The sequence below is a fragment of the Bos taurus genome, chromosome 6 (genome assembly GCF_002263795.3).
Source record: "Bos taurus isolate L1 Dominette 01449 registration number 42190680 breed Hereford chromosome 6, ARS-UCD2.0, whole genome shotgun sequence".
Classification (NCBI taxonomy): Eukaryota; Metazoa; Chordata; class Mammalia; order Artiodactyla; family Bovidae; genus Bos; species Bos taurus.
The window spans coordinates 61,373,751-61,395,312 of NC_037333.1; the positions used below are offsets into that span (position 1 = coordinate 61,373,751).

Below are 21,562 nucleotides of genomic sequence, written 5' to 3' on the forward strand. Positions count from 1 at the left end.
CTCTCGGGAATCTATAAACCCGGGTTGAGTCCTAAAGGTACAGATAACCATGATTTCCCAAATGAATCCCACCAGACCACCCCACAGTGAAGCCCAATGTTGACAAATACCCTCTTATACTCAGAACTGCCATACTGCTGCTAAGTCGCTTCAGTCGTGTCCGACTCTGTGCGACCCCATAGACAGAAGCCCACCAGGCTCCCCTGTCCCTGGGATTCTCCAGGCAAGAACACTGGAGTGGGTTGCCATTTCCTTCTCCAATGCATGAAAGTGAAAAGTGAAAGGGAAGTTGCTCAGTCGTGTCCAACTTTTAGCGACCCCATGGACTATAGCCTACCAGGCTCCTCCATCCATGGGATTTTCCAGGCAAGAGTACTGGAGTGGGGTGTCATTGCTTTCTCCGAGAACTGCCATATCAACTTGTAAATTCTTTACCCTTAACCGTGAGAAAACCAAAGATGAACAGATATCCAAGGACAGCTATTATCATGGATCACAGATACCCAAAACAAACAGATAAGAGCAGTTTGGAAGAAAGAGAATTCCAAAAGAAAACAGGCTTCCTGATGGGCACAAAGGGCTGGTGGACAGGTCCTGGATGCCTCTTTCCTCCATTTCCACACCAGGATTAGGTGGTTTGTCATATGCTTTCTGTGGGGCATTTTCTGTTGGATCATTGGAACTGGATGGGTGTGGATTCCTGGAGGCATAAAACCTTCTGCAGTGTTTTACACCCTTGGAAATATTGCTAGATCCACCAGTATATGCTTGTTAATGGGACCCGTGAAAAAACAAAGATAATGTCTGAGACAAAAAGCTGCCTGTAACAATGGTCATGCTTCTGTGATTAAGATTCACATCCTGTGATGCTCTTTGGTGGCATAGAAGGAGACTGGCCTTATTTCTCTGCATATTGCAGCTCTCATCAAAGATCTTGCATAGCCTATTACGCATCTCATATGCAAGTGGTGCAGTAATTAAATGCTCTTCTTTTCTCCTAAGTAGAGAATGAGAAACTCCAGAAAGGAAATGTGAAAGTTGATGTTTAATTTTTGGTGAAGTATGCTTCTCCCAGTGCAATAATCAAAACAACTATAATGACAGCTTAATACCATTTTATGTTCCAGTAAAATGATATGCTTATTTAAACTGTTTGTAATTAAAAAAAAAAGAAAACATAAAAAAAATCATTATTCCTCTCAGAGAAGTAACATTAATACAACACCTATGAAGGAAAAACAGGATACTCTTTAAAAAATTAATATTGAGAAAACAATAAAAGCTTCTGGAAGCTAAAACATGTAATATCAGAAACAAAAAGAAAATCAATTGAAGTCTAAGAAGATAAAAGAGAGGAAAACTTCCAAAAAGTAGAACAAGAAGGCAAAAACACGAAAAGCAGGACAGAAAAGTTACAAGATGTGCTCAGGAATTCTAAAAAGAGAGAGCAGAGAAAAAAGTGGAAGAAAAATGAACAGACTCATTCAAGACAAATTTCCAGAATGGAAGGATGTAGAATTCCAAATGGAAAAGTGTCCACTCAGTGCTCAGGACAGTGAGTTAACATATTCTCACTACGGTATATGGTTGTCAAATTTCAGAATTCTTGGGATAAAGAAGATCTCACAAACTTCTTGAGGGAGGCAGTGGGCAAGTCACAAAAACTAGAGTCACAGTGGCTTCTGACTTCTCAGTTAGGCATACAGGAAGCCAGGCAATAAAAATTCCTCAGGAAACTGATTCCCACCCTGGAATTCTCTATTCAGCAGGACCACCAATTAAGTATAAAGGTCAGATAAAAATGTTTACACTTAAAAGGGCTAAACAACAAGTAATTTCCCATGTGCCTTTTCTCAAGAAGCCAATAAAGAAAGTTGTCCACAAAAACAAGCATAGGCCAAGAACAAGGAAGACATGGGATTCAGAAACAGAAGATCTAACACAGGAGAGAGTTAAGGCAAGTCCGCAGGGAGACAGGAAAGCACTTCCTCTTGAGAACCATGAGTGAGACTGAGCTGTGCACCACGGCAGCGTGGAGCCCTGAGTCAGGAGCTGGGCTTGTTAGGGCTGTCACTACTCTGACTTCTGCTTCTGTAACACCTTTTCAACAGGATGAAACGGACAGAAAACATGTTCTACCAATGTCAGGTTCTAAGAAAGAAATTTTGACTTACGGGAAATAGCAAGTCCAAAACAGGAGACAATCAAAAGGAATTCCAAGTGCCATAGAAGCTGACCTCTGAGCAAAACTGGCCCGGAGTAAGGAGAACAGGGGCGGGGTGGGGTCTCAAGGGAAAGACTGCAACTGCCCACTGGCCAGATTATCTGGTGTAACTGCACTGATAAAAGTACACTAAGAAGTTATGAAACAATTAGAACAATTAGTAATAGGTAGAAAGAAAATGTTGCACTTGGAAAAAACATAAGAGATTTATTTTTAAGAATTAAAGAAAAAGATTATTTTCAGGAGATAATTTTGTATCTGAAAACACAAAATTAAAAACAAAGAAAATAAATGCTGAATAAAACAATGTTTTGCTAGGAATATCAATACAGGCATAATAACATAAACACTAAATAAAAATGCTTAATGAGATATAATTTATATACAATACTGTACACAGATCTTAAATATGTAGTTCAATGAAAATTCTATAGTTTGATAAAGGTATACTTGGTGTAACCACCACCCCAATCAAGACACAGAAAATTTCCACTGTCTTATAAATTCCTTTGCCCCCCTTTCCAATCTCCCACCTGTTGAGATAACCACTGCTCTGAATTCTAAGACCATAAGTCACTTTTTTCTGATCTCAACCTCGACATAAATGCAGAGTATGCAGCTCTCTGTGTCTGGCTTTTTTTCCTTTTTCTCAGCCTGTTCCTAAGACTTATCAATGCTGGTAATGAATCAATCATTTTACTCTTTTTTTACTGTTCAGCTCTTCCACTGTGTATCACAATTTGTCAATCCATCCTCCTAGTGATGGACATTTAGTTTGTTTCTAGCTTTTGGCTACTGTGAATACAGCTGCTATGAACATACCATGAAACACCTCTTTGTAGACACATGCTTTACTTCTTCTGGGGAAGTATAAGTACAACTGCTGCATCAGGCACATGTTTACCTGTGCTGGAAAATTCTAAATGGTTTTCCAAAGGGGCTGTACCATCTTACACATCTACCCGCAACATATAGGTGAGCCCCTTGCTCTGCACATTAGGTGCTGTCATAAATTTTTTTAAAAAATATAAATCTATTTATTTTAATTGGAGGCTAATTACTTTACAATATTGTATTGGTTTTGCCATACATCAACATGAATCTGCCACGGGTGTACACGTGTTCCCAATCCTGAACCCCCCTCCCACCTCCCTCCCCATACCATCCCTCTGGGTCGTCCTAGTGCACCAGCCCCAAGCATCCTGTATCTTACGCCGAACCTGGACTGGCAATTCGTTTCTTATATGATATTATACATGTTTCAATGCCATTCTCCCAAATCATCCCACCCTCTCCCTCTCCCACAGAGTCCAAAAGACTGTTCTATACATCTGTGTCTCTTTTGCTGTCTCGCATACAGGGTTATAGTTACCATCTTTCTAAATTCCACATATATGCGTTAGTATACTGTATTGGTGTTTTCCTTTCTGGCTCACTTCACTCTGTATAATAGGCTCCAGTTTCATCCACCTCATTAGAACTGATTCAAATGTATTCTTTTTAATGGCTGAGTAATACTCCATTGTGTATATGTATCACAGCTTTCTTATCCATTCATCTGCTGATGGACATCTAGGTTGCTTCCATTAATGTTTTTAATTTTACTTTTCTTGGTGGGTATGTTGCAGTGTCTCACTGAGACTTTAATTTGCATTTCCCTGATGATTAATGATGTGTTTTCATGTGTGCACTGGCCATCTGTATATCTTCTTTTGTGAAATGTTTGTTCCAATCTTTTGCCCATACAACATCTGGGTCCAAATACTTGTTTAATCAAGCATTGTAATATAATTATACTACTACTGGAAAGGGATGGTGAGTCAAGAGAAATAATCCCTCATTTAATATAACTGAATAGAAAGTCAGTAGATATGTCTAAAATTGAAGAATTGAAATATATTTCATTCATCAACACATTAAAAAAGGATGTATAAATGTCTGAAGAAACAGCTAAAAGAATAGAAAAGTTGTTGCTTCTGGAGAGGAGAACTAGAGTAGGGAACCTCTGTTTTTATTGTGAGCTTTTTGGTATTATTTTATCTTTGAAGCTTGCATGCGCATTGCTTTGATAAAAAAGAGAATTAAATAACTTACTGAATCTATAATCACTGAGTCAGGCGTTCTTCCAGTGAAAACAAAATTCAACTGCTTGGCTGCTCTGACCAAGGCTCCCTCATCTGTTTTAGGCAAACAGAAGAAAGCAAATACATGGTGAAAAAACTTATCCCAAATATGAGAGTGAAAGAAAAGTGAAAGTGAAGTCGCTCAGTCGTGTCCGACTCTTTGCGACCCCATGGACTGTAGCCTACTAGGCTCTTCCATCCATGGGATTTTCCAGGCAAGAATACTGGAGTGGGGTGCCATTTCCTTTCCCAGGAGATCTTCCTGACCCAGGGATTGAACCTGGGTCTCCTGCATTGTAAGCAAATGCTTTATCGTCTTAGAGTAAGATATCCCAAAATATGAGAGTAAGACTGCAATACAATAGTCTGCTTAATTTTAAAATGAATTAAAGTTCTTTTTATTCTGACTCCTGTTTTTGAAATCCATTTCTTTTAAAATCATATGACAATGCCCAGGGTTTGAATAGAATGATCTTCAGAATCTGAGACATGTATAGACCCCAGAGGCATATTCTTGAGGGCTAAGTCTCACTGTTAGCCAAACAGACCTAAAAAGGATAACTTCAAAGTATGTCTTGGTCCAGCATATTCTCCACAAAACTTTTCTTAAAATAAATGATGTGTACAAATGAGGAAACCCCATAACAGCAACAACATGGATAGAAGGCATCATGCTAAGAGAAATAAGTCAGACAGACAAAGAAAAATACTGTATGATCTCACTTATATGTGGAATCTAAAGAAAAAAGAGAAGAGAAACGCACCCACCTCAAACTCATGTAAAAAGAGATCAGATGTGGTTATCAGAGGTGGAAGGTTGGTGAAGGGGAAGTGGAGAAAGGTGATCAAAAGGTACAAATTTCCATTATAACATAAATAAATACTAGGGATACAGTGATGTATATCAATTATTTCTTAATTAAATTGGAAAAAAACGAGTGGCACAAAAGTACCTTCTTAAGTTTTATCCTTTTCCTCCTAAAATGCTGAATGTAGGAAAACTATTAATAACACTACGAATATTGAGGGGTCAGATGGTAAAGCGTCTGCCTACAATGCGGGAGACCCAGGTTTGAGCCCTGGGTTGGGAAGATCCCCTGGAGAAGGAAATGGCAACCCTCCAGTACTCTTGTCTGGAAAATCCCATGGACAGAGGAGCCTGGTGGGCTACAGTCCATGGGGCCACAAAGAGTCGGATACGACTGAGCGACTTCACTTCAAATGAATTGATGTTTCATTGTATTACATATTATTCACTCTTATCACCATGTTATATCAGAACTTTTTTGTTTTAGGGGGAAGGGTGTGAGATAAAACATCCATACAGTGTCTGTCTTAATGATAGAGAGTGTATCTTATGGTTTTTAGGAATCTGGTATATTCTACAAGGTTGCAGGTGCTGGTTTGTAGTACAGTTTAAAACACGGGGGAGGGGATAGTTAGGAAGTTTGCAACTGGTCTGTACACACTGCTGTGTTAAAAACGATAACCAACAGGGACCTACTGTATCATAGCACATGGAACTCTGCTCAAAGTTATGTGGCAGCTGGATGGGAGGAGAGTTTGGGGGAGAATGGACACATGTATATGTATGGCTGAGTCCTTCTGCTGTCCACCTGAAACTATCACAACATTATTAATTAACTATGCTGCTGCTACTGCTAAGTCACTTCAGTCGTGTCCGACTGTGCGGCCCCAGAGATGGCAGCCCACCAGGCTCCCCCGTCCCTGGGATTCTCCAGGCAGGAACACTGGAGTGGGTTGCCATTTCCTTCTCCGATGTATGAAAGTGAAAAGTGAAAGTGAAGTCGCTCAGTCGTGTCCGACCCTCAGCGACCCCATGGACTGCAGCCTTCCAGGCTCCTCCGTCCATGGGATTTTCCAGGCAAGAGTACTGGAGTGGGGTGCCATTGACTTCTCCTAATTGACTATACTCCAATACAAAATAAAAAGTTTTTTTTTTTTAAAGGAAACATAAAAAGTTCCCTAAAGTGTGTTCCTTCTTTTCTAAAATCTTAGTCATCAAATTGGCTATTTACCCAATTTTACACTGAAAATAAGCCTAAGTATGGAGTCTCTTCTCTAAGTGTAAAGCTCTTCTCATTCAAGTAAATACACAGCGAACTCCTTGATTATCATTTCCAAAAGAAGAAAAGTTGGTATTCTAAAATCAACACCATTCAGGTAAACAGTTCTTCCTTTTTCTGCCAGCTTATGTGAAAAAGCAGTTTATGGCCAATAGTTTTTTCTTAATAAAGAAGGGAAAACTTACTATGCACTTAGAGTACCATTTTTTCTAACTTGTATGTATTTTGTTATTCAAATTTCCATGTAACATGTTATATAACAAATATTACAGTTATAGATTTTAAAATATGTACATATATGTATAATTTTGAAAGCCAATGTTTCTAATTAGTAAATAACATTTTTATTCTAAAACTAAAGTGACCTGGTTGTTTTACTTCTTCAAATTAAATTCTGAACAACCTCATATTTCAGAACAATTTTCAACCAAGAAATACATCACAATTGCTTCATTTGTACCTGGAGATGCTGCCTGGTAAATAATCTTATCACCTTCCCGCTCTGGTACTGCCGTGTGACACACGGCCATCATTGTAAGAAATTCACATATTATTGGTGCAGTGGGCTGTAAGAAATAAACACACCATTTAGCCCCTTCCATTTAACCATATGACACAATGATAGCAGTATTACTTCATGTATATTGAGTGCAACTGTTAAATATTGAGAGTGAAAGTCAAGAAATCAACACTATGAAGAGAAAATATTTTTTACTAAAATCCTTCATTTTTGCAACCTCTTCATTCCTTTTCTAAACATTTATATAAGGCCACCTTGTCTTGTTGAATAGAAACAGCACAGTGAAAAAGGCAGATATAGTTGAATCCTGTTATTAGAGGACAAGAGAGGAATTCTAAAATGTTCATTTACCTGGTTCTAATTTCTGATCAGATCTAAATCTTAGGCATCTAATCTTACTGTGGTTCCACTACTTTGGGTCGCAGTGATGATGGCAGAGGATTCCTCTACAATGCTTTGGCCTCTCTTTCCAAAAACAACAACCATAACCTGACTAGTGTCCTACTAAATAAAAAAGGGTTGACTGAGCAAGTCCTGTGTAGTTATGGCCTGAGGAAGACAGGATCCTTTCTGCAAGGAGTTTTTGAGTTTATAAGAGAATAGCAACCAGATTTTCGAAATTAAACATCTTTTCTGGTTTCTGATGAAGAAAAGTGTCACTCGAATTAATAAAGGAAAAAAATTCCTCCATGATCTTGGAACAAAAAACTAAAATGACTGGAAAGGTACATCAAAACATTATTTGAAAAAAAAAACAAACAAACTGGTGTTCAGGCTAGAACAGCAGACAAATCAGACAAGGTCCCTGATGCTTTGACCTGTGGGGAAAAGAGAACATAGATAAACAGTACACAAGTATCATTTATTTAGGGGCTTTCCTTGTGGCTCAGCTGGTAAAGAACCTGCCTGCAATGCAAAAGACCTGGGTTTGATCCCTGGATTGGGAAGGTCCCCTGGAGAAGGGAACAGCTACCCACTCCAGTATTCTGGCCTGGAGAATTCCATAGACTGTATAGTCCATGGGGTGTCGCCAAGAGTTGGACACGACTGAGCAAATTTCATATCATTTATTTATACTGTGAAGTAGGTTACAAAGGATAAAATGTATGAAAATCATACAATATGATTTGGGTCAGTTTGTGGTTGTTCTCAAGACAATGTGATCTTTAAGCTGATCAAGTTTTAGCCTCATGAAGTACTAAGCACAGTTTTCCATCAAGCAGGAATAACACATGACTGAAAAGGTCCTAAAGGAGGAAAGAATGAAGCATGTATGAGAAAATAAAAGAAAGCCAGTATACACTGAGGAGAAAGAAAGGGAGGGTAGGTCCAAGTGAGGCTGGTGACTTAGGCAGAGGTTGGATCACACAACTTTGTAAGTTGAGAGGGAAGCCAGAGAGTGGTTTTCAACAGGGGTGTGTTGGGACTTGATTTCCACTGGCATCATTCTAGCTGCCATGTGCAACAAGGATGGGAAGGGGTGAAAATGGAAACCAGGAGAAGGGTTATGAGGCTGTTGTGGCAGTTTACCTGGAGGATGCTGGTAGTCTTGACTGGGGTAGAGAAAGTGAGAATGAGGTGAAGAAGACATTTAGGACATGTTCTAGAAAGTCATGGGCTTCCCAGTGGTGCAGTGGTAAAGAATCTGCCTGTCAATTCAGGAGGTGCAGGAGATGCAGCTTTGATCCTGGATGGGGACGATCCCCTGGAGGAGGAAACAGCAACCCACTGCAGTGTTCTTGCCTGGGAAATCCCATGGACAGAGGAGCCAGACAGGCTATAGTCCATGGGGTCGCAAAGAGTTGGCAACAACTGTGCGACTGAGCGCATGCACGTGTACACATACACACAAGAAAGTTGTATTGACAAGGGCTTAGTGATTCATTACAGATCTGGAGATGGAGAGAAGAGACATAACAAAGCAACCCTAAGTTCCTAGACGGAGTTATAAGATAGTTGATTGTGTAACTTACTGAACCTGAGAACACAAGAAGGAAGAGGTGGGTCTAGGTCTAGATTTTGTGGATCTTGAAGCTCATGTTCTGTTGAAAGCAGAAATATCCACACGAATGCGCTGCTAGGGCCCCGCCCAGGGGCATAGGTGGCACGTCCACCAGTGCCAGGTAGGGACTAGTTTTGGGGTGATGAGCATGACTTCAAGTTTTGATGCACTGAGCTTGAAGTGATTGTGAGAAAAAGTTGGGGATTTAAACCTAGGTGCACTCAGCTGCATCTGACTCTATAGGCCCATGGAACTGCAGCCCTCCAGCTCCTCTGCCCATGGAATTTTCCAGGCAGGAACACTGGAGAGTGTCATTTTTTCCTCCAGGGCATCTTTCCGACCCAGGGATTGAACTCAAGTCTCTTATGTCTCCTGCATTGGCAGGCAGATTCTTTACCCCTAGTGCCACTTGGGAAGCCCTTAAACTTCAGAGATCATATCATTTGATCAGGTGGAATTTAATCAGGTGGAATTTAATAAGTATCAGTAACTTTATAAGTGGAATACTCACATTGGGTGGCAGATGTCTAAAGTTCTTACTGTATAGATTTAGCACTGGCCTATAATTTTGAGCAAGTAATTAATTTCTATAGATATTCTGAAGTTGTTAACAATGAGTTGTTTCATATAAATAGAGCTCTAAATTATCTAGTATTTTTAAAAAGCAGAGTATCAATAAATGACAGTGTTAAAAGTAAATTTCTAAAAATCACAGATCCGTGTTGGCCAAGTAAAAATAATTTAGAGACAACAGATTTTTATAATTATTAAAAATGATCATGAAAGTAAAAAATGGAATATATAAGCATGGAAGGTAATTCAGAGAAACACTCATTAGTTTTCATTTATTAATGAAAAGATAATGGTACTATGCTTCTTACATGATTATTTTGGAGGTTTTCCAGCAATGATGAATCACTAAATGTTTTTTCATCTCCAAACTGTGAGTTCTGCCTAAAGGGGAAAAAATGGAGCATATTTAATTCATTTATACAAGCCCATGGATCTATCTGTAAATTACTTTTAAAATAAATCATTATGCCTACAAACTCTTAATAAATTAAATCTAATAAATTAAGTATAATTTAGTCCACATTTCAAATAAGATATCACATATTTCATGATTGAGTCATAGGATATTTTCAAACATTATAAACTGTGAAAGCCTTTTTCAGTGTTAATAAAAAATAGCATTTTACTGTTCATTTTCCTGGAGTAAAATTATGTTGTAGCCATATGAAATTTAAAAAAAATTTAATTAAAAAAATGTAACCAAACTGCTAATATACATGGAACTGAATTTTTTACTTTCATAATTTTTCCAAGGTTTAAAAATTTTGAGAATTAATGGAGTTATTATAAAAATAATACTGTTTTACTTTAGCCATAAAAATTTATTTGCAGTGAGTAATACTATATGATTACCATATGAAACAAAAATATGAATAAACTGATTACACATTTCATTAACATTTATCACTAACAAATATCTTACATATTTATGTACATATTACAGTTACTCTGTAAAGGAGAAAAAAGCCATAAAAGTATATATGTGGTTTTGTGTTGTGGCTGTCTTCAGATCAGCAAACTTGAACTCCATATGAAACAAATCAAATGAGAATTGCCTCTATAATCTAGCTCTTACTAATTTCATAGCCATGCAATTTAATATCAAAATGTTGAGATTCAAAGGAAGGACAAGGAACATTTAAGTGGAAATGTCAAACCCCAAGAGTATACTTATTACAGTTCAGTGAAAATATATAGATCTAAAGCTTTTGTGCACAGAAGGAAATTTCAGAAGTCGTTGAGGAAAAAATAATGTGTTCAATATTAAACAGCTGTAATCTAGAAAGCTTTTAATCATAATTTTTACAGGTTACAAAGAGAATTATCAGTGCCAATGTGCCAAATATCAAGTTTCATATTTTAAAGCCAGCTATTTGAAAGGAAGGAGAAATCATTGAAGAAAAAAAAAAAGAATGTAAAATAATTTAACCTAAACCAGATCATCAATATATGTAAATATCTTTTTAACCATACACCATAAAAAGAAGTTAGAATTTTACTGTAAAACACATCTTTATTAATGTGTAACACTTTGATCTATTAATTCTCAATATTATAATGCACCTTTATTAGCACATAGATTAGAATTCTCAAAAACATCAGTAGGAAACAGAATGAACACATTTTATTATTATTTTAATAATAATAATTTATTTATAAAATAAAAAATTAATATCTATTAATTAAAACTCCTCCTCTTCTTAGTTTTAAAGATGAAAAGAACTTTTAAACAACTTGTCAATTGGCAGGCGGAAAAAATTAACATACATTTCTCCTCTAAATATTATCATTCTCAAAAAGTTTATTATTCAGGGCTCTATAAAATCTCCCTATTATTTATAAAATGTATTCATTATTGGTTCTTAGTTATATTTTCGCACTTATTTGTTAGATAAATTGAAATGTCAAGGAATATTCACAGTAACAACTTGCATGTGGAGGTCTATCTTCCTTCTAAAGAATTCTGGACTAAAAGCTTTTATAAATTTGAAGATGTGTCTTATTAATCTCACCAGTAATTCTTTCACTTCATAAGTCACAGTTACCACAATTGATAAAACTTTCAAATGTATTTATAACAAATAACACTAGATATGCAACTGAAATGTTGACATGGACACATCCTTCCCTCCATTCACCAGTGAAACCTTCTGACGCAGAAAATGCTAACACTTCTCCCAGAAAGGAGCTTCCTTTCCAAGATCATAAACCCATCAGCATTTCATCTGCTAATTACACAGCTTGGTCTGGATAACTCAGACATGGTGCTCTCATCACCCCTGTCTGAAATCTCACAAAATGTTCACTTTTAGTAAAAGTAAACAGATAAAATTAGGAAGCTCAAAAGTCATTTCAAAATAAGAACCAATAAATTGTTAGCTGACAAAGTTATTTGAATTTGCAAACTGTGCATACATAAAAGTGTAAGCCGACATCTACATTTTGTTAAAACTTTCCATAGAAGTTTTCAAGTGACACTCTGCCTTATAAGGAGACAAAGAAATTATGGTGTTTTGCAAAAAGCAATAAGGCAGGGGGTGTAACAGTAAGATAAAGTGAAAAATGAGCAGTTAACCCACAGTGTCATATAATTTACTGCTTCTTGTAGGCTGATTTAAAAGCTATGATACATTGCAAATAATTATTTCCTAATCATCCAAAAATGAAGAATCCTAATAGCAATAAAAAATGAGAAGATTCAGAATTTTATGGATAAACATAAATTACAATAAGTGTGGCCTGATCAGTATTGGGAACCAGAGAAGATCAAATTGCTAACATCCATTGGATTATAGAAAAAGCAAGAGAGTTCCAGAAAAACATCTATTTCTGCTTTATTGACTATGCCAAAGCCTTTGACTGTGTGGATCACAATAAACTGTAGAAAATTCTGAAAGAGATGGGAATACCAGACCACCTGACCTGCCTCTTGAGAAACCTGTATGCAGGTCAGGAAGCAATAGTTAGAACTGAACATGGAACAACAGACAGGTTCCAAATAGGAAAAGAAGTACATCAAGGCTGTATATTGTCATCCTGCTTATTTAACTTACATGCAGAGTACATGTTGAGAAACCCTGGGCTGGAGGAAGCACAAGCTGGAATCAAGATTGCTGGGAGAAATATCAATAACCTCAGATACGCAGATGACGCCACCCTTATGGCAGAAAGTGAAGAGGAGCTAAAGAGCCTCTTGATGAAAGTGAAAGAGGAGGGTGAAAAAGCTGGCTTAAAGCTCAACATTCAGAAAACGAAGATCATGGCATCTGGTCCCATCACTTCATGGCAAATAGATGGGGAAACAGTGGAAACAGTGACAGACTATTTTTGGGGGCTCCAAAATCACTGCAGATGGTGACTGCAGCCATGAAATTAAAAGACGCTTACTCCTTGGAAGGAAAGCTATGACCAACCTAGACAGCATATTGAAAAGCAGAGACATTACTTTGTCAACAAAGGTCCGTCTAGTCAAGGCTATGGTTTTTCCAGTAGTCACGTATGGATGTGAGAGTTGGACTATAAAGAAAGCTGAGTGCCGAAGAATTGATGCTTTTGAACTGTGGTGCTGGAGAAGACTCTTGAGAATCCCTCAGACTGCAAGGAGATCCATGCAGTCCATCCTAAAGGAAATCATTCCTGAATATTCATTAGAAGGACTGATGGCTGAAGCTGAAACTCCAATACTTTGGCCACCTGATGCAAAGAGCTGACTCATTTGAAAAGACCCTGATGCTGGGAAAGATTGAAGGCAGGAAGAGAAGGAGATGACAGAGCATGAGATGGTTGGATGGCATCACCAACTCAATAGACACGAATCTGAGTAAACTTCAGGTGTTGGTGATAGACAGGGAGGCCTGGCGTGCTGCGTGCAGTCCATGGGGTCGAAAAGGGTCGGCCATGACTGAGCAACTGAACTGAACTGAATCAGTTAATTTCATACATGACAGTGTGGACTAAGAGATCATGTCAAATGAAGAGATAAATAACAATTTTTATTTAAGTTAAAAAACAATTTAGGAGTAGAAAGGCCTAGTATTCAGAAAACAAATAGAAAACACGGTCTGCATAAAGCTAAAATACTTCTGCATAGCAAACACTATTACAAGCAAGTCAAAAGCCAAATGACAAACTGGGAAGAAAACTGTTTCCAACACATAAAATGGTTACTTTATTCAAGATGAAACATTAATTCACTCAGAATAAAAAGGGCTTATAGAAGCTAACACTAAAAAGATCAACAATGCAATAGAACAATGAGCAGAGGATATAAACACACAGTTCACAAAGGAAGAAATAGAAGTGGTTTTAAATATATATTCAATGTTACTGCATGATGAGGGAATTTAAATCTGAATGAGATTTAAATCTATCAATGTGGCAGAAATAGTTTGACAACTCTGCTGCTATAACCTTGGAAAAACAGTTAAACCATTCATCATTGATGAGAATGAAAATTGGTACAATTTCTAAAAAGGAATATTGGCAATGAAAGAGAAAGTCGCTCAGTTGTGTCTGACTCTTTGTCCCATGGAATTCTCCAGGCCAGAATACTGGAGTGGGTAGCCGTTCCCTTCTCCAGGGGGAAACTGCCGAACCTAGGGGTTGAACCCAGGTCTCCCACATTGAAGGCGGATTCCTTACCAGCTGAGCCACAAGGGAAGCCCAAGGATACTGGGGTGGGTAGCCTATCCCTTCTCTAGCTGATCTTCCTGACCCAGGAATCAAACCGGAGTCTCCTTCATTGCAGGCAGATCCTTTACCAACTGAGCTATCAGGGAAGACCCTGATATTGGCAATATCTAACAAAATTTAAAATCAATATAATCCTTTGAGATCCAGAAATTCCAGTTTCTGGAATTTCAGTCTATTCTGTACTTACAGTCCGGTGCAAAACTCTGTATGTACAAACTCATTCTTTGCAGCACATTTTTAACAGCAAAAGGTTAGAACTAACCCAAAGTTTTACCAGGGCTGTTGCTTAAAAAGACTGTGGTACATCCATATAATAATAATGGAACACTATACAAAAAATAGGAGGCTGTCCACGGAATATGGACAAATCTCAAAGGTGTATTGTCAAATGAAAAGCTGGTACCAAAGTGTGTACAATATGTTTCACTTTTGGTAAAAATGAGAAAGAAAATATATGCATACACAGTAGAATAGATCTGGAGAAATAAACCTGAAATGGGTTACACTGACTGCCTTCAGGTGGGGAAATGGAGGGTCAGAGATAGGGAAGAGATGTGTTACTGCATTATGAACTTAAATCAAATTTAAATTGAAGATTAAAAACCAGAACAAAATCCAACTATGAGCTGAAACATACATTCTACATACAAACTCAATGTATACATTATATACACACAGACACTACACACATGCATACATGGGAAGACAAAGGCAGTGTGGCTGAAAACACTGTTTTCTGAATGGATCTGTACCTTCTGGCTTTGAATAGTGCTACTGTTCCAAATCAAAATTCCTAAAAGGGTGATTTAATTTTAAAAAATGAAATTGTTGTTCAGCATCAGGTCAAGTCCAAGAATATAAACAAGTGGTTGAGTTCAATAATAATGTTTTTTTCTTAGACACTAGTTTTGATCAATGTGGTCTGCTTTTCTGTGTGGTTCTAAAGTATTTCTGAGGGCAATTACAAAAGAGGAGTTCCAATAACATTCTGTGAAATGGTCGCTTGACTGGAATAAATAAATTACTTGTCAAAGTGACTACTCTGAAGACTAGCTAATCTGGATGTGTTAGGTTTCGTTACTATTCAGTCATACCTGTAAGAATGTTTTAGTGAGCCCAGTGATGGCAGCAGAATAAATAAATACCACTCATTTCATACATAAATACAGACCAAAATGAAATGAGAAAAGAAGACCAGAAAATGGTACCATCCAGTGATACTGTGCTAATACTAAAAACCACAGTAAAATGAGTGAGCACGGAATACTTTGGGAGTTTCCTCAAAGTAATAGTGGGGGAAAATACAGATGAACTGAAATTGGCTTTGAGTACATATTACTGAAGTGAGTGAATGAGTACATCTGTTTCCTACTATTATTTATGCTTGAGATTTCCACAAAAAAAATCAGAAAAAGAAAAAAATGTAACAAAATATATAGCTTTGGAATATAATCATATCTTAGGGCTACACAGATGCTTATAATAAGCTAATATTTTTGTGCAATCCTCCAAACATTGATACTGTCTAAAGAATGGTAGATTTTAACAGAAATGAATTAACCTTCAAGGTTATACGTCAGCTGATGGTACTTGGCAATAACAAGAAAACCATCCCAGTTCTGGAAGCAGTGGCTACTGGTTGGGAAATGATTTCATCTCTGTAAACTATATTAATAGATTTAAGCAAGTAGAGTTACAGCCATTATCCAATTATTTTTAATGTCAAGAAAGTGTTTTTGAAACTGTCACTGTAATAGTTGGCCATCAAATTTGACTAAATGTAAATAATCTACATATTTCTGTTGTTTAGTTGCTGAGTTGTGTCCAACTCTAAAAATCTACATACACTTATGTGTTAAATAATAAGTGTTTTTTAACTTGGTATTTTTGTGGCAAATATGGTTGAAGAATGATAGTGAAATACACGGTACAGGTCACAGATTTTATCTATGGAGTCAGTGAACTTCACATTGAAAGGTGAAGCTGCTGACAGTAAGAATCATCTTTCAGATTTTGGATTTATAGTCAGCTGTACTCTCCAGTTTACCCCTGAGGACCAGCAGCATGAAGATATAGCCAGGTTCCTGAAGCATACACTCAGTCAGGCCCACACTTTCAATCTTGTTTTCTCTGGCAATATGAAATCAAGTGGATCAGATCTGGCAAATGCCAGATTTAGGACTGGGCCAAGTTGTGTCCCCCTCCAGGCTAACTTCTCATCAATCAGTTAAACTATACTTGCTCTTGCTACCTTAACAAAACGAGAAAGAAAAAGTGAAATAACAAATAGTAAGGATATCTTTTCTCTAAATGCAGATATTTCTGAAGCTCTTTAAAGTCTATTGGAAGTGATATAACCACCACCTACTTAATATCCAGGTTGAGCAAAGTTTTAACTTTTTCTCCCATGTTTACTGGTTGTATACTTTGAGGGAAGTTACTTATTGGCTTCTCTGCCTAAATTTCACCAGCTTTAGAAGGCTCATGTCAATTACAACTCCTCAAATATGTCTTGAGGATTAAGTGAGGGACATTAGACCTAACACTCAGATACTCTTTTAAGCACTTTAAAAACAGAATTCATTTAATCTTTGCAACCTCCCTATGATGTCTACATTCTACCCGATGAGGACCCATTAGGATCAGGATGTGAATCTGAGAGGTCAGAATCGAAGTCTGCATCCTTGACAACTGCTCAGGACCCAGGACACAACTAAAGTTCAAGTAGTAGCTGTTCCTTCATCTTTGCTGCTTATAGCTAACCATTTGATAGATGAGGAAATCCAAGTAGATATTTAAAATAAAGCTTACTTTATTAAACAGTTGGCAAAAACCTTCCCTAGGGTTTATTTCTTAAGATATCATTAATATCTAAGTTTATACAGAACTGCAAGTGGAACTATACAAAAATCTATGAAAAACATGACATTTTAAAATTTGGAATTACCCAGTTTAGAATATCAAGTTTCCAGAAAGGGTGTTTTACATAAAAAACTTAAATAGATAAAATAATGTCTCTTCCCAATAGTGATAAAAATCATGAAACAACCTCTACTGAAAGTAGAATATTTTAAATGACCCAGATAAACAACTGTTAACATTTTCATCCAATCTTAATAAGAATAAGGTGAAGGTAATTTCCGTCTCAAGAAAAAGTGATTTATCTTAGAAAAAACATATATTCTAAAAATAAAAATATATATTCAATTCTATTGAAAGGCAACAAATAAAAAGATATAATCAAAATTTTAACTACATTCTCAAAAGATTAAGTAGAAGAGAATATCTACATCATTACACTTGAATTATCTACCAACAGTAAGATGTTTTGGCACATTTAAAAGACACTGAAAATTATTCAGTTGTGGATGTTGAAATGCATGACACTCCAAGCAATGAGCTTAAGTGTAATGAATCATCAGTTATCACATGAACCAAACAGCTGCCTCTGTCATTAACTGTAGGTAGTGTGAGGCTTATTGCAAATTGTTACCAAATCTCCACTTTATTGAAATAAAATCCAAGTTGAAAAATAAGGCTTAATCATAAAATACCCTGTGTCATCTGAAAACAGAAATGTAATCACATATAAAGCCATACTACTTTTTACAATTACCAGCATTAAAGAAATCTGCTTTCTGAAATTTCATTTGCCACCAGATTGCAATGAATTACTGAAATAAACTCATGTCATTCTAAATGAAAATGTAAACCATGGTGAGGATTTTAAAGTAAGACAAAAACCCAATATGTACTGAAATTAAGCTTATAAAATGCTATTCAATAATTCTAAAATTAATTATATTCCTGTTAACCCTAGTTATTGGTAGCATAATTTTCCAACATTTGTTCCAGATATTTCATTAAAAAATGTTTATGTTATAGCCTCCAAACAGACATAGCAAATTAATGAAAATAAATGTAAAGGAAATTTACAGTGTGTGGTTATGTTTCAGTAGCATTTTTCTGTAGCTCTGTAGAGTATACAAACAGTGGCAGAAGGTGGCAGTGCTGAGCTAAAAAAAAATAAATAAAATTTATGGAGCTGTCCCTGAAATCTTAGGTAGTCCACAGCCCAGGGACTCTAAGTTGATTGTTATAGACTTTATTATAGATACATAGCTCCATAAAACCAGCAAGCCTAAACTTTGAACTAAATGTTCATAAAATGATTAAAGGTTATTCAACAGGACATCAGGGCTATTCAACAGATTTGTTTTTACTCAGCAGATTTTAAGAACTATTTTACAGCATTGTCATCCTGCCTGATGAGTAATTTTTTTCAAAGTAGCAAAATGCATCTAACAACACAACAAAATGCAAACCTTTTAAATGGATCAATGAGACAGAAAGATCCATGCTGCTTACCATTCATCAGGAGAGCAGCCATAATCCTCAGGTTCAGGGACATGGCTTCAGAAAGCAAGAGGAGGGACACAAAGAAAGGAGAAAATAATCAAAGAAAGGCTGGAAACACAAAAGCATGAATAAGGGAAGTACTGAGAGATGGGTCAGTTAAGGAAATAAACTTTTAGCTGATTTGGAAAGAATGGCAGTTAGTATAGAAAGTATAATTTATGGTAACTAGGCAGATTTACAAAGTTGTTCTTTCCTCAAATAGCCAACTTGCCTCTTCACCATGAAATTTCCCAACTTTATGCACAGAAATCAGTATTCAGTAGAAAATATTAAACTTAGAGTTTAAATACAGGCTATAGCCAATGGAAAATTCATCACACAATGCATAATGAGAATAAAGTGCTTTAATAAAAAAAAAGCATGTTACTAAGAACAAACTATCACACTGATAAAATCTACCAAGTGCACTTCAGAAACAAATTTGACTGCCATGCAGGGGTGGCTCTTTACACAGGTATAGTAAAGTAAAGGTTAATCACACTGCTACAGCTAAAGAGCACCACAGCGTGAAAGATAAGCATTTTAAAAGATACTAAAAAATGTTCACTTAAACCATAACTCAGCCGTTAAACAATTTATTACGTCAAAAAGAAAACATTCATCAATACTTCATTTTCATCCATTAGCTCATCGGAGCACCGGATCTATGTATAGCTTTCAATTCAACCAGTGATGTGACAGAGGGGTCCGTAATACATGACACAGCAGATTTTATTTTACTTATTTATATATTTATTTACTAAAATTTTCTTTTTAGATTTTTTTCTCACTGTCTTGAGACATACAACACTGTGCAAGTGTAAGGTATACAGTGTGATTTGATACTAATATAGATTGCAAAGTGATTACCATCATGTGCCTGTGTGCTAAGCTGCTTCAGTTGTGTCTGACTCTTTGTGGCCCTATGGACTGTAACCCACCAGGCTCTTCTGTCCATCAGATTTTCCAGGCAAGAATACTGGAGCTGGTTGCCATGCTCTCCTCCAGCAGATCTTCTCGACCCAGGGATTGAACCTGCATCTCTTACATCTCCTGCATATCATAGTTTTAGTTAACACTCCTATCCATCACCTAATTACCATTTCTTTTTTTTATGGTGAGAACACTTAAAATCTCCTCTCTCAGCAGCTAAAACTGATTTCCTTATCTCTTGTTTCTTTCATTATACAAGGTCATTCAATAGTTTTCCTTTAAATTAAATTTATTAGATGTAGGTAGAGTTTAAAGATGCGGAGTTCAGTATAACATCATTGTTTTTGATAAATATACAATGTTCACTGAAAACTGGGGAAAATCCTCTCACTTCCTAAGTGGCCTCTATTTCTTACCCTTCCACCAAACTGGCCATGCACGGACCTCATCACTCTAAGGTACCTCCAAAGCATCAGCTGTCTCCGGTGCAGGCTCCACCCACCACCTTCACTCCAATCACAATGGGGGCAGTCTCCTTACTCACTGTCCTCTCTTCTACCAAAGGATGTTTTCAGATGCTTGAGGGGAAGGACTAAATGAGCCCTCAGTGAGCCCAGAAAAAGCCATGGCCTCCTGCCAAGCTCTGTGAAAACTAGATGCAGCCCAGTGCTCTAGGCAATCACTTCTCATCAACTTCAAGGCTTAGATGAGTCCCTGAACTACAGGAGGGGAGGGTCAGATGCTACCCAAGCAAAAGCACGGCACCAAGGTTCTGCCAAGTTCCCCTGGTGGTGTTCAGCAGCCCTGGATCTCCTACTGGGGAGGGGCTGGAGCCTCAGAGCTCAAGGCTCAGGGCTGCACTCCCCGGATGTGGTTCAATCTTGGCAGATGTTCAGGGCTATTCTGAATGAGATGAGCAGCGGGTGATCCATACATCTGTTACTTTATTCTGTCTGCATGAGTTTCCTCAAGATCACTGCTCTAGCAGCTCTGATATGTACTTTCTGTCTGGTTATTTACCATGGGACGTCAGTGCTGTTACATCTGCTTGGTAAGTTCTTAAACTCCTTCTTGATCTCAGTGTTAAGCATCCCAGTGCCTGGTCTCAGTGATTAGATCACACCCCTCCACCCTGTCCCCAATCACAGCCTCATACAGACCATTGTACTGCATTATGATTTTTTAATTGTCTGCATGATGATTTAATTACATCCATTAACCTCCAATTAGACTATAAACTTTAGGGGGGTGGAAGCCAGGTGAACTTTGGCTGATCCTTAAATCCCCAACATCTAACAAAGTACTACATACTGTACATAGAGATGAACACTTGTTGAGGCATGAGAATAAATGAATGGTTTTTACCCAGCTTTATCCACCAGTCACAGTGAGAAGTGAGATACATTTATTGGTTATAATATAGACCTTGGGGCAATTTTGATAATTGTGAGGTTTCTCATGGTGAATTTCCTCTCAGATAAAGAAGTCACCGATTCTTTCAGCAAACATTGCTAAACAAAATATTGTCAAGTAAAACTACTCACATGCTATTTTCACATGTAAATAAAGATTATAATTAGGAGCATTTGGTATTCACTTAAAGGGAAAAAGTCAATGAAATGTTTTTAATACTGATTAAAATGACTTGCCCATATGAAAATATAATATTAATTTCCTTTACAGACTCTTAAAAAAACAAAACAAAACAAAAAACTTGTCCCAGTTCATCAGCTCATTCTAATAGTAAGATTTTAAATGATCAACAAAGACAGTATTTAGGACTGTAGCCGAGAATAGTCACTGTATTGAGAATTCTACCCACTGAACATAAAACCTCATTACCTATTTCTGGCTTTCAAGTAACTGTGATAAAACTGAATTAGTATAAGAAGTAACTTGTTGAAATTATGCTTTAGTAAATGTTTAACAGCAGAATTTCTAGTTTGTAATAAGTTAAATTTATAAATATGATATCACAATTTATTTACATTTAATTAAAATCTAATGAAA

General features: G+C 36.9%; 1 protein-coding gene across 9 annotated transcripts in view; it reads right to left on the reverse strand.

Moving 5' to 3' along the window:
* The window catches only part of ATP8A1 (ATPase phospholipid transporting 8A1), a 238,136-nt gene that overhangs the window by 133,721 nt on the left and 82,853 nt on the right, over positions 1 to 21,562 (reverse strand). For 6 of the 9 annotated variants that reach the window (XM_024993040.2, XM_024993038.2, XM_024993039.2 and 3 more), the window contains 4 exons: positions 18,590 to 18,634; positions 9,838 to 9,910; positions 6,895 to 7,000; positions 4,319 to 4,401 (listed from right to left, as the gene is read on the reverse strand). In XM_024993040.2, coding sequence (XP_024848808.1) covers positions 4,319 to 4,401; positions 6,895 to 7,000; positions 9,838 to 9,910; positions 18,590 to 18,634 — 307 coding nt within the window. 9 annotated transcript variants of the gene reach the window in all.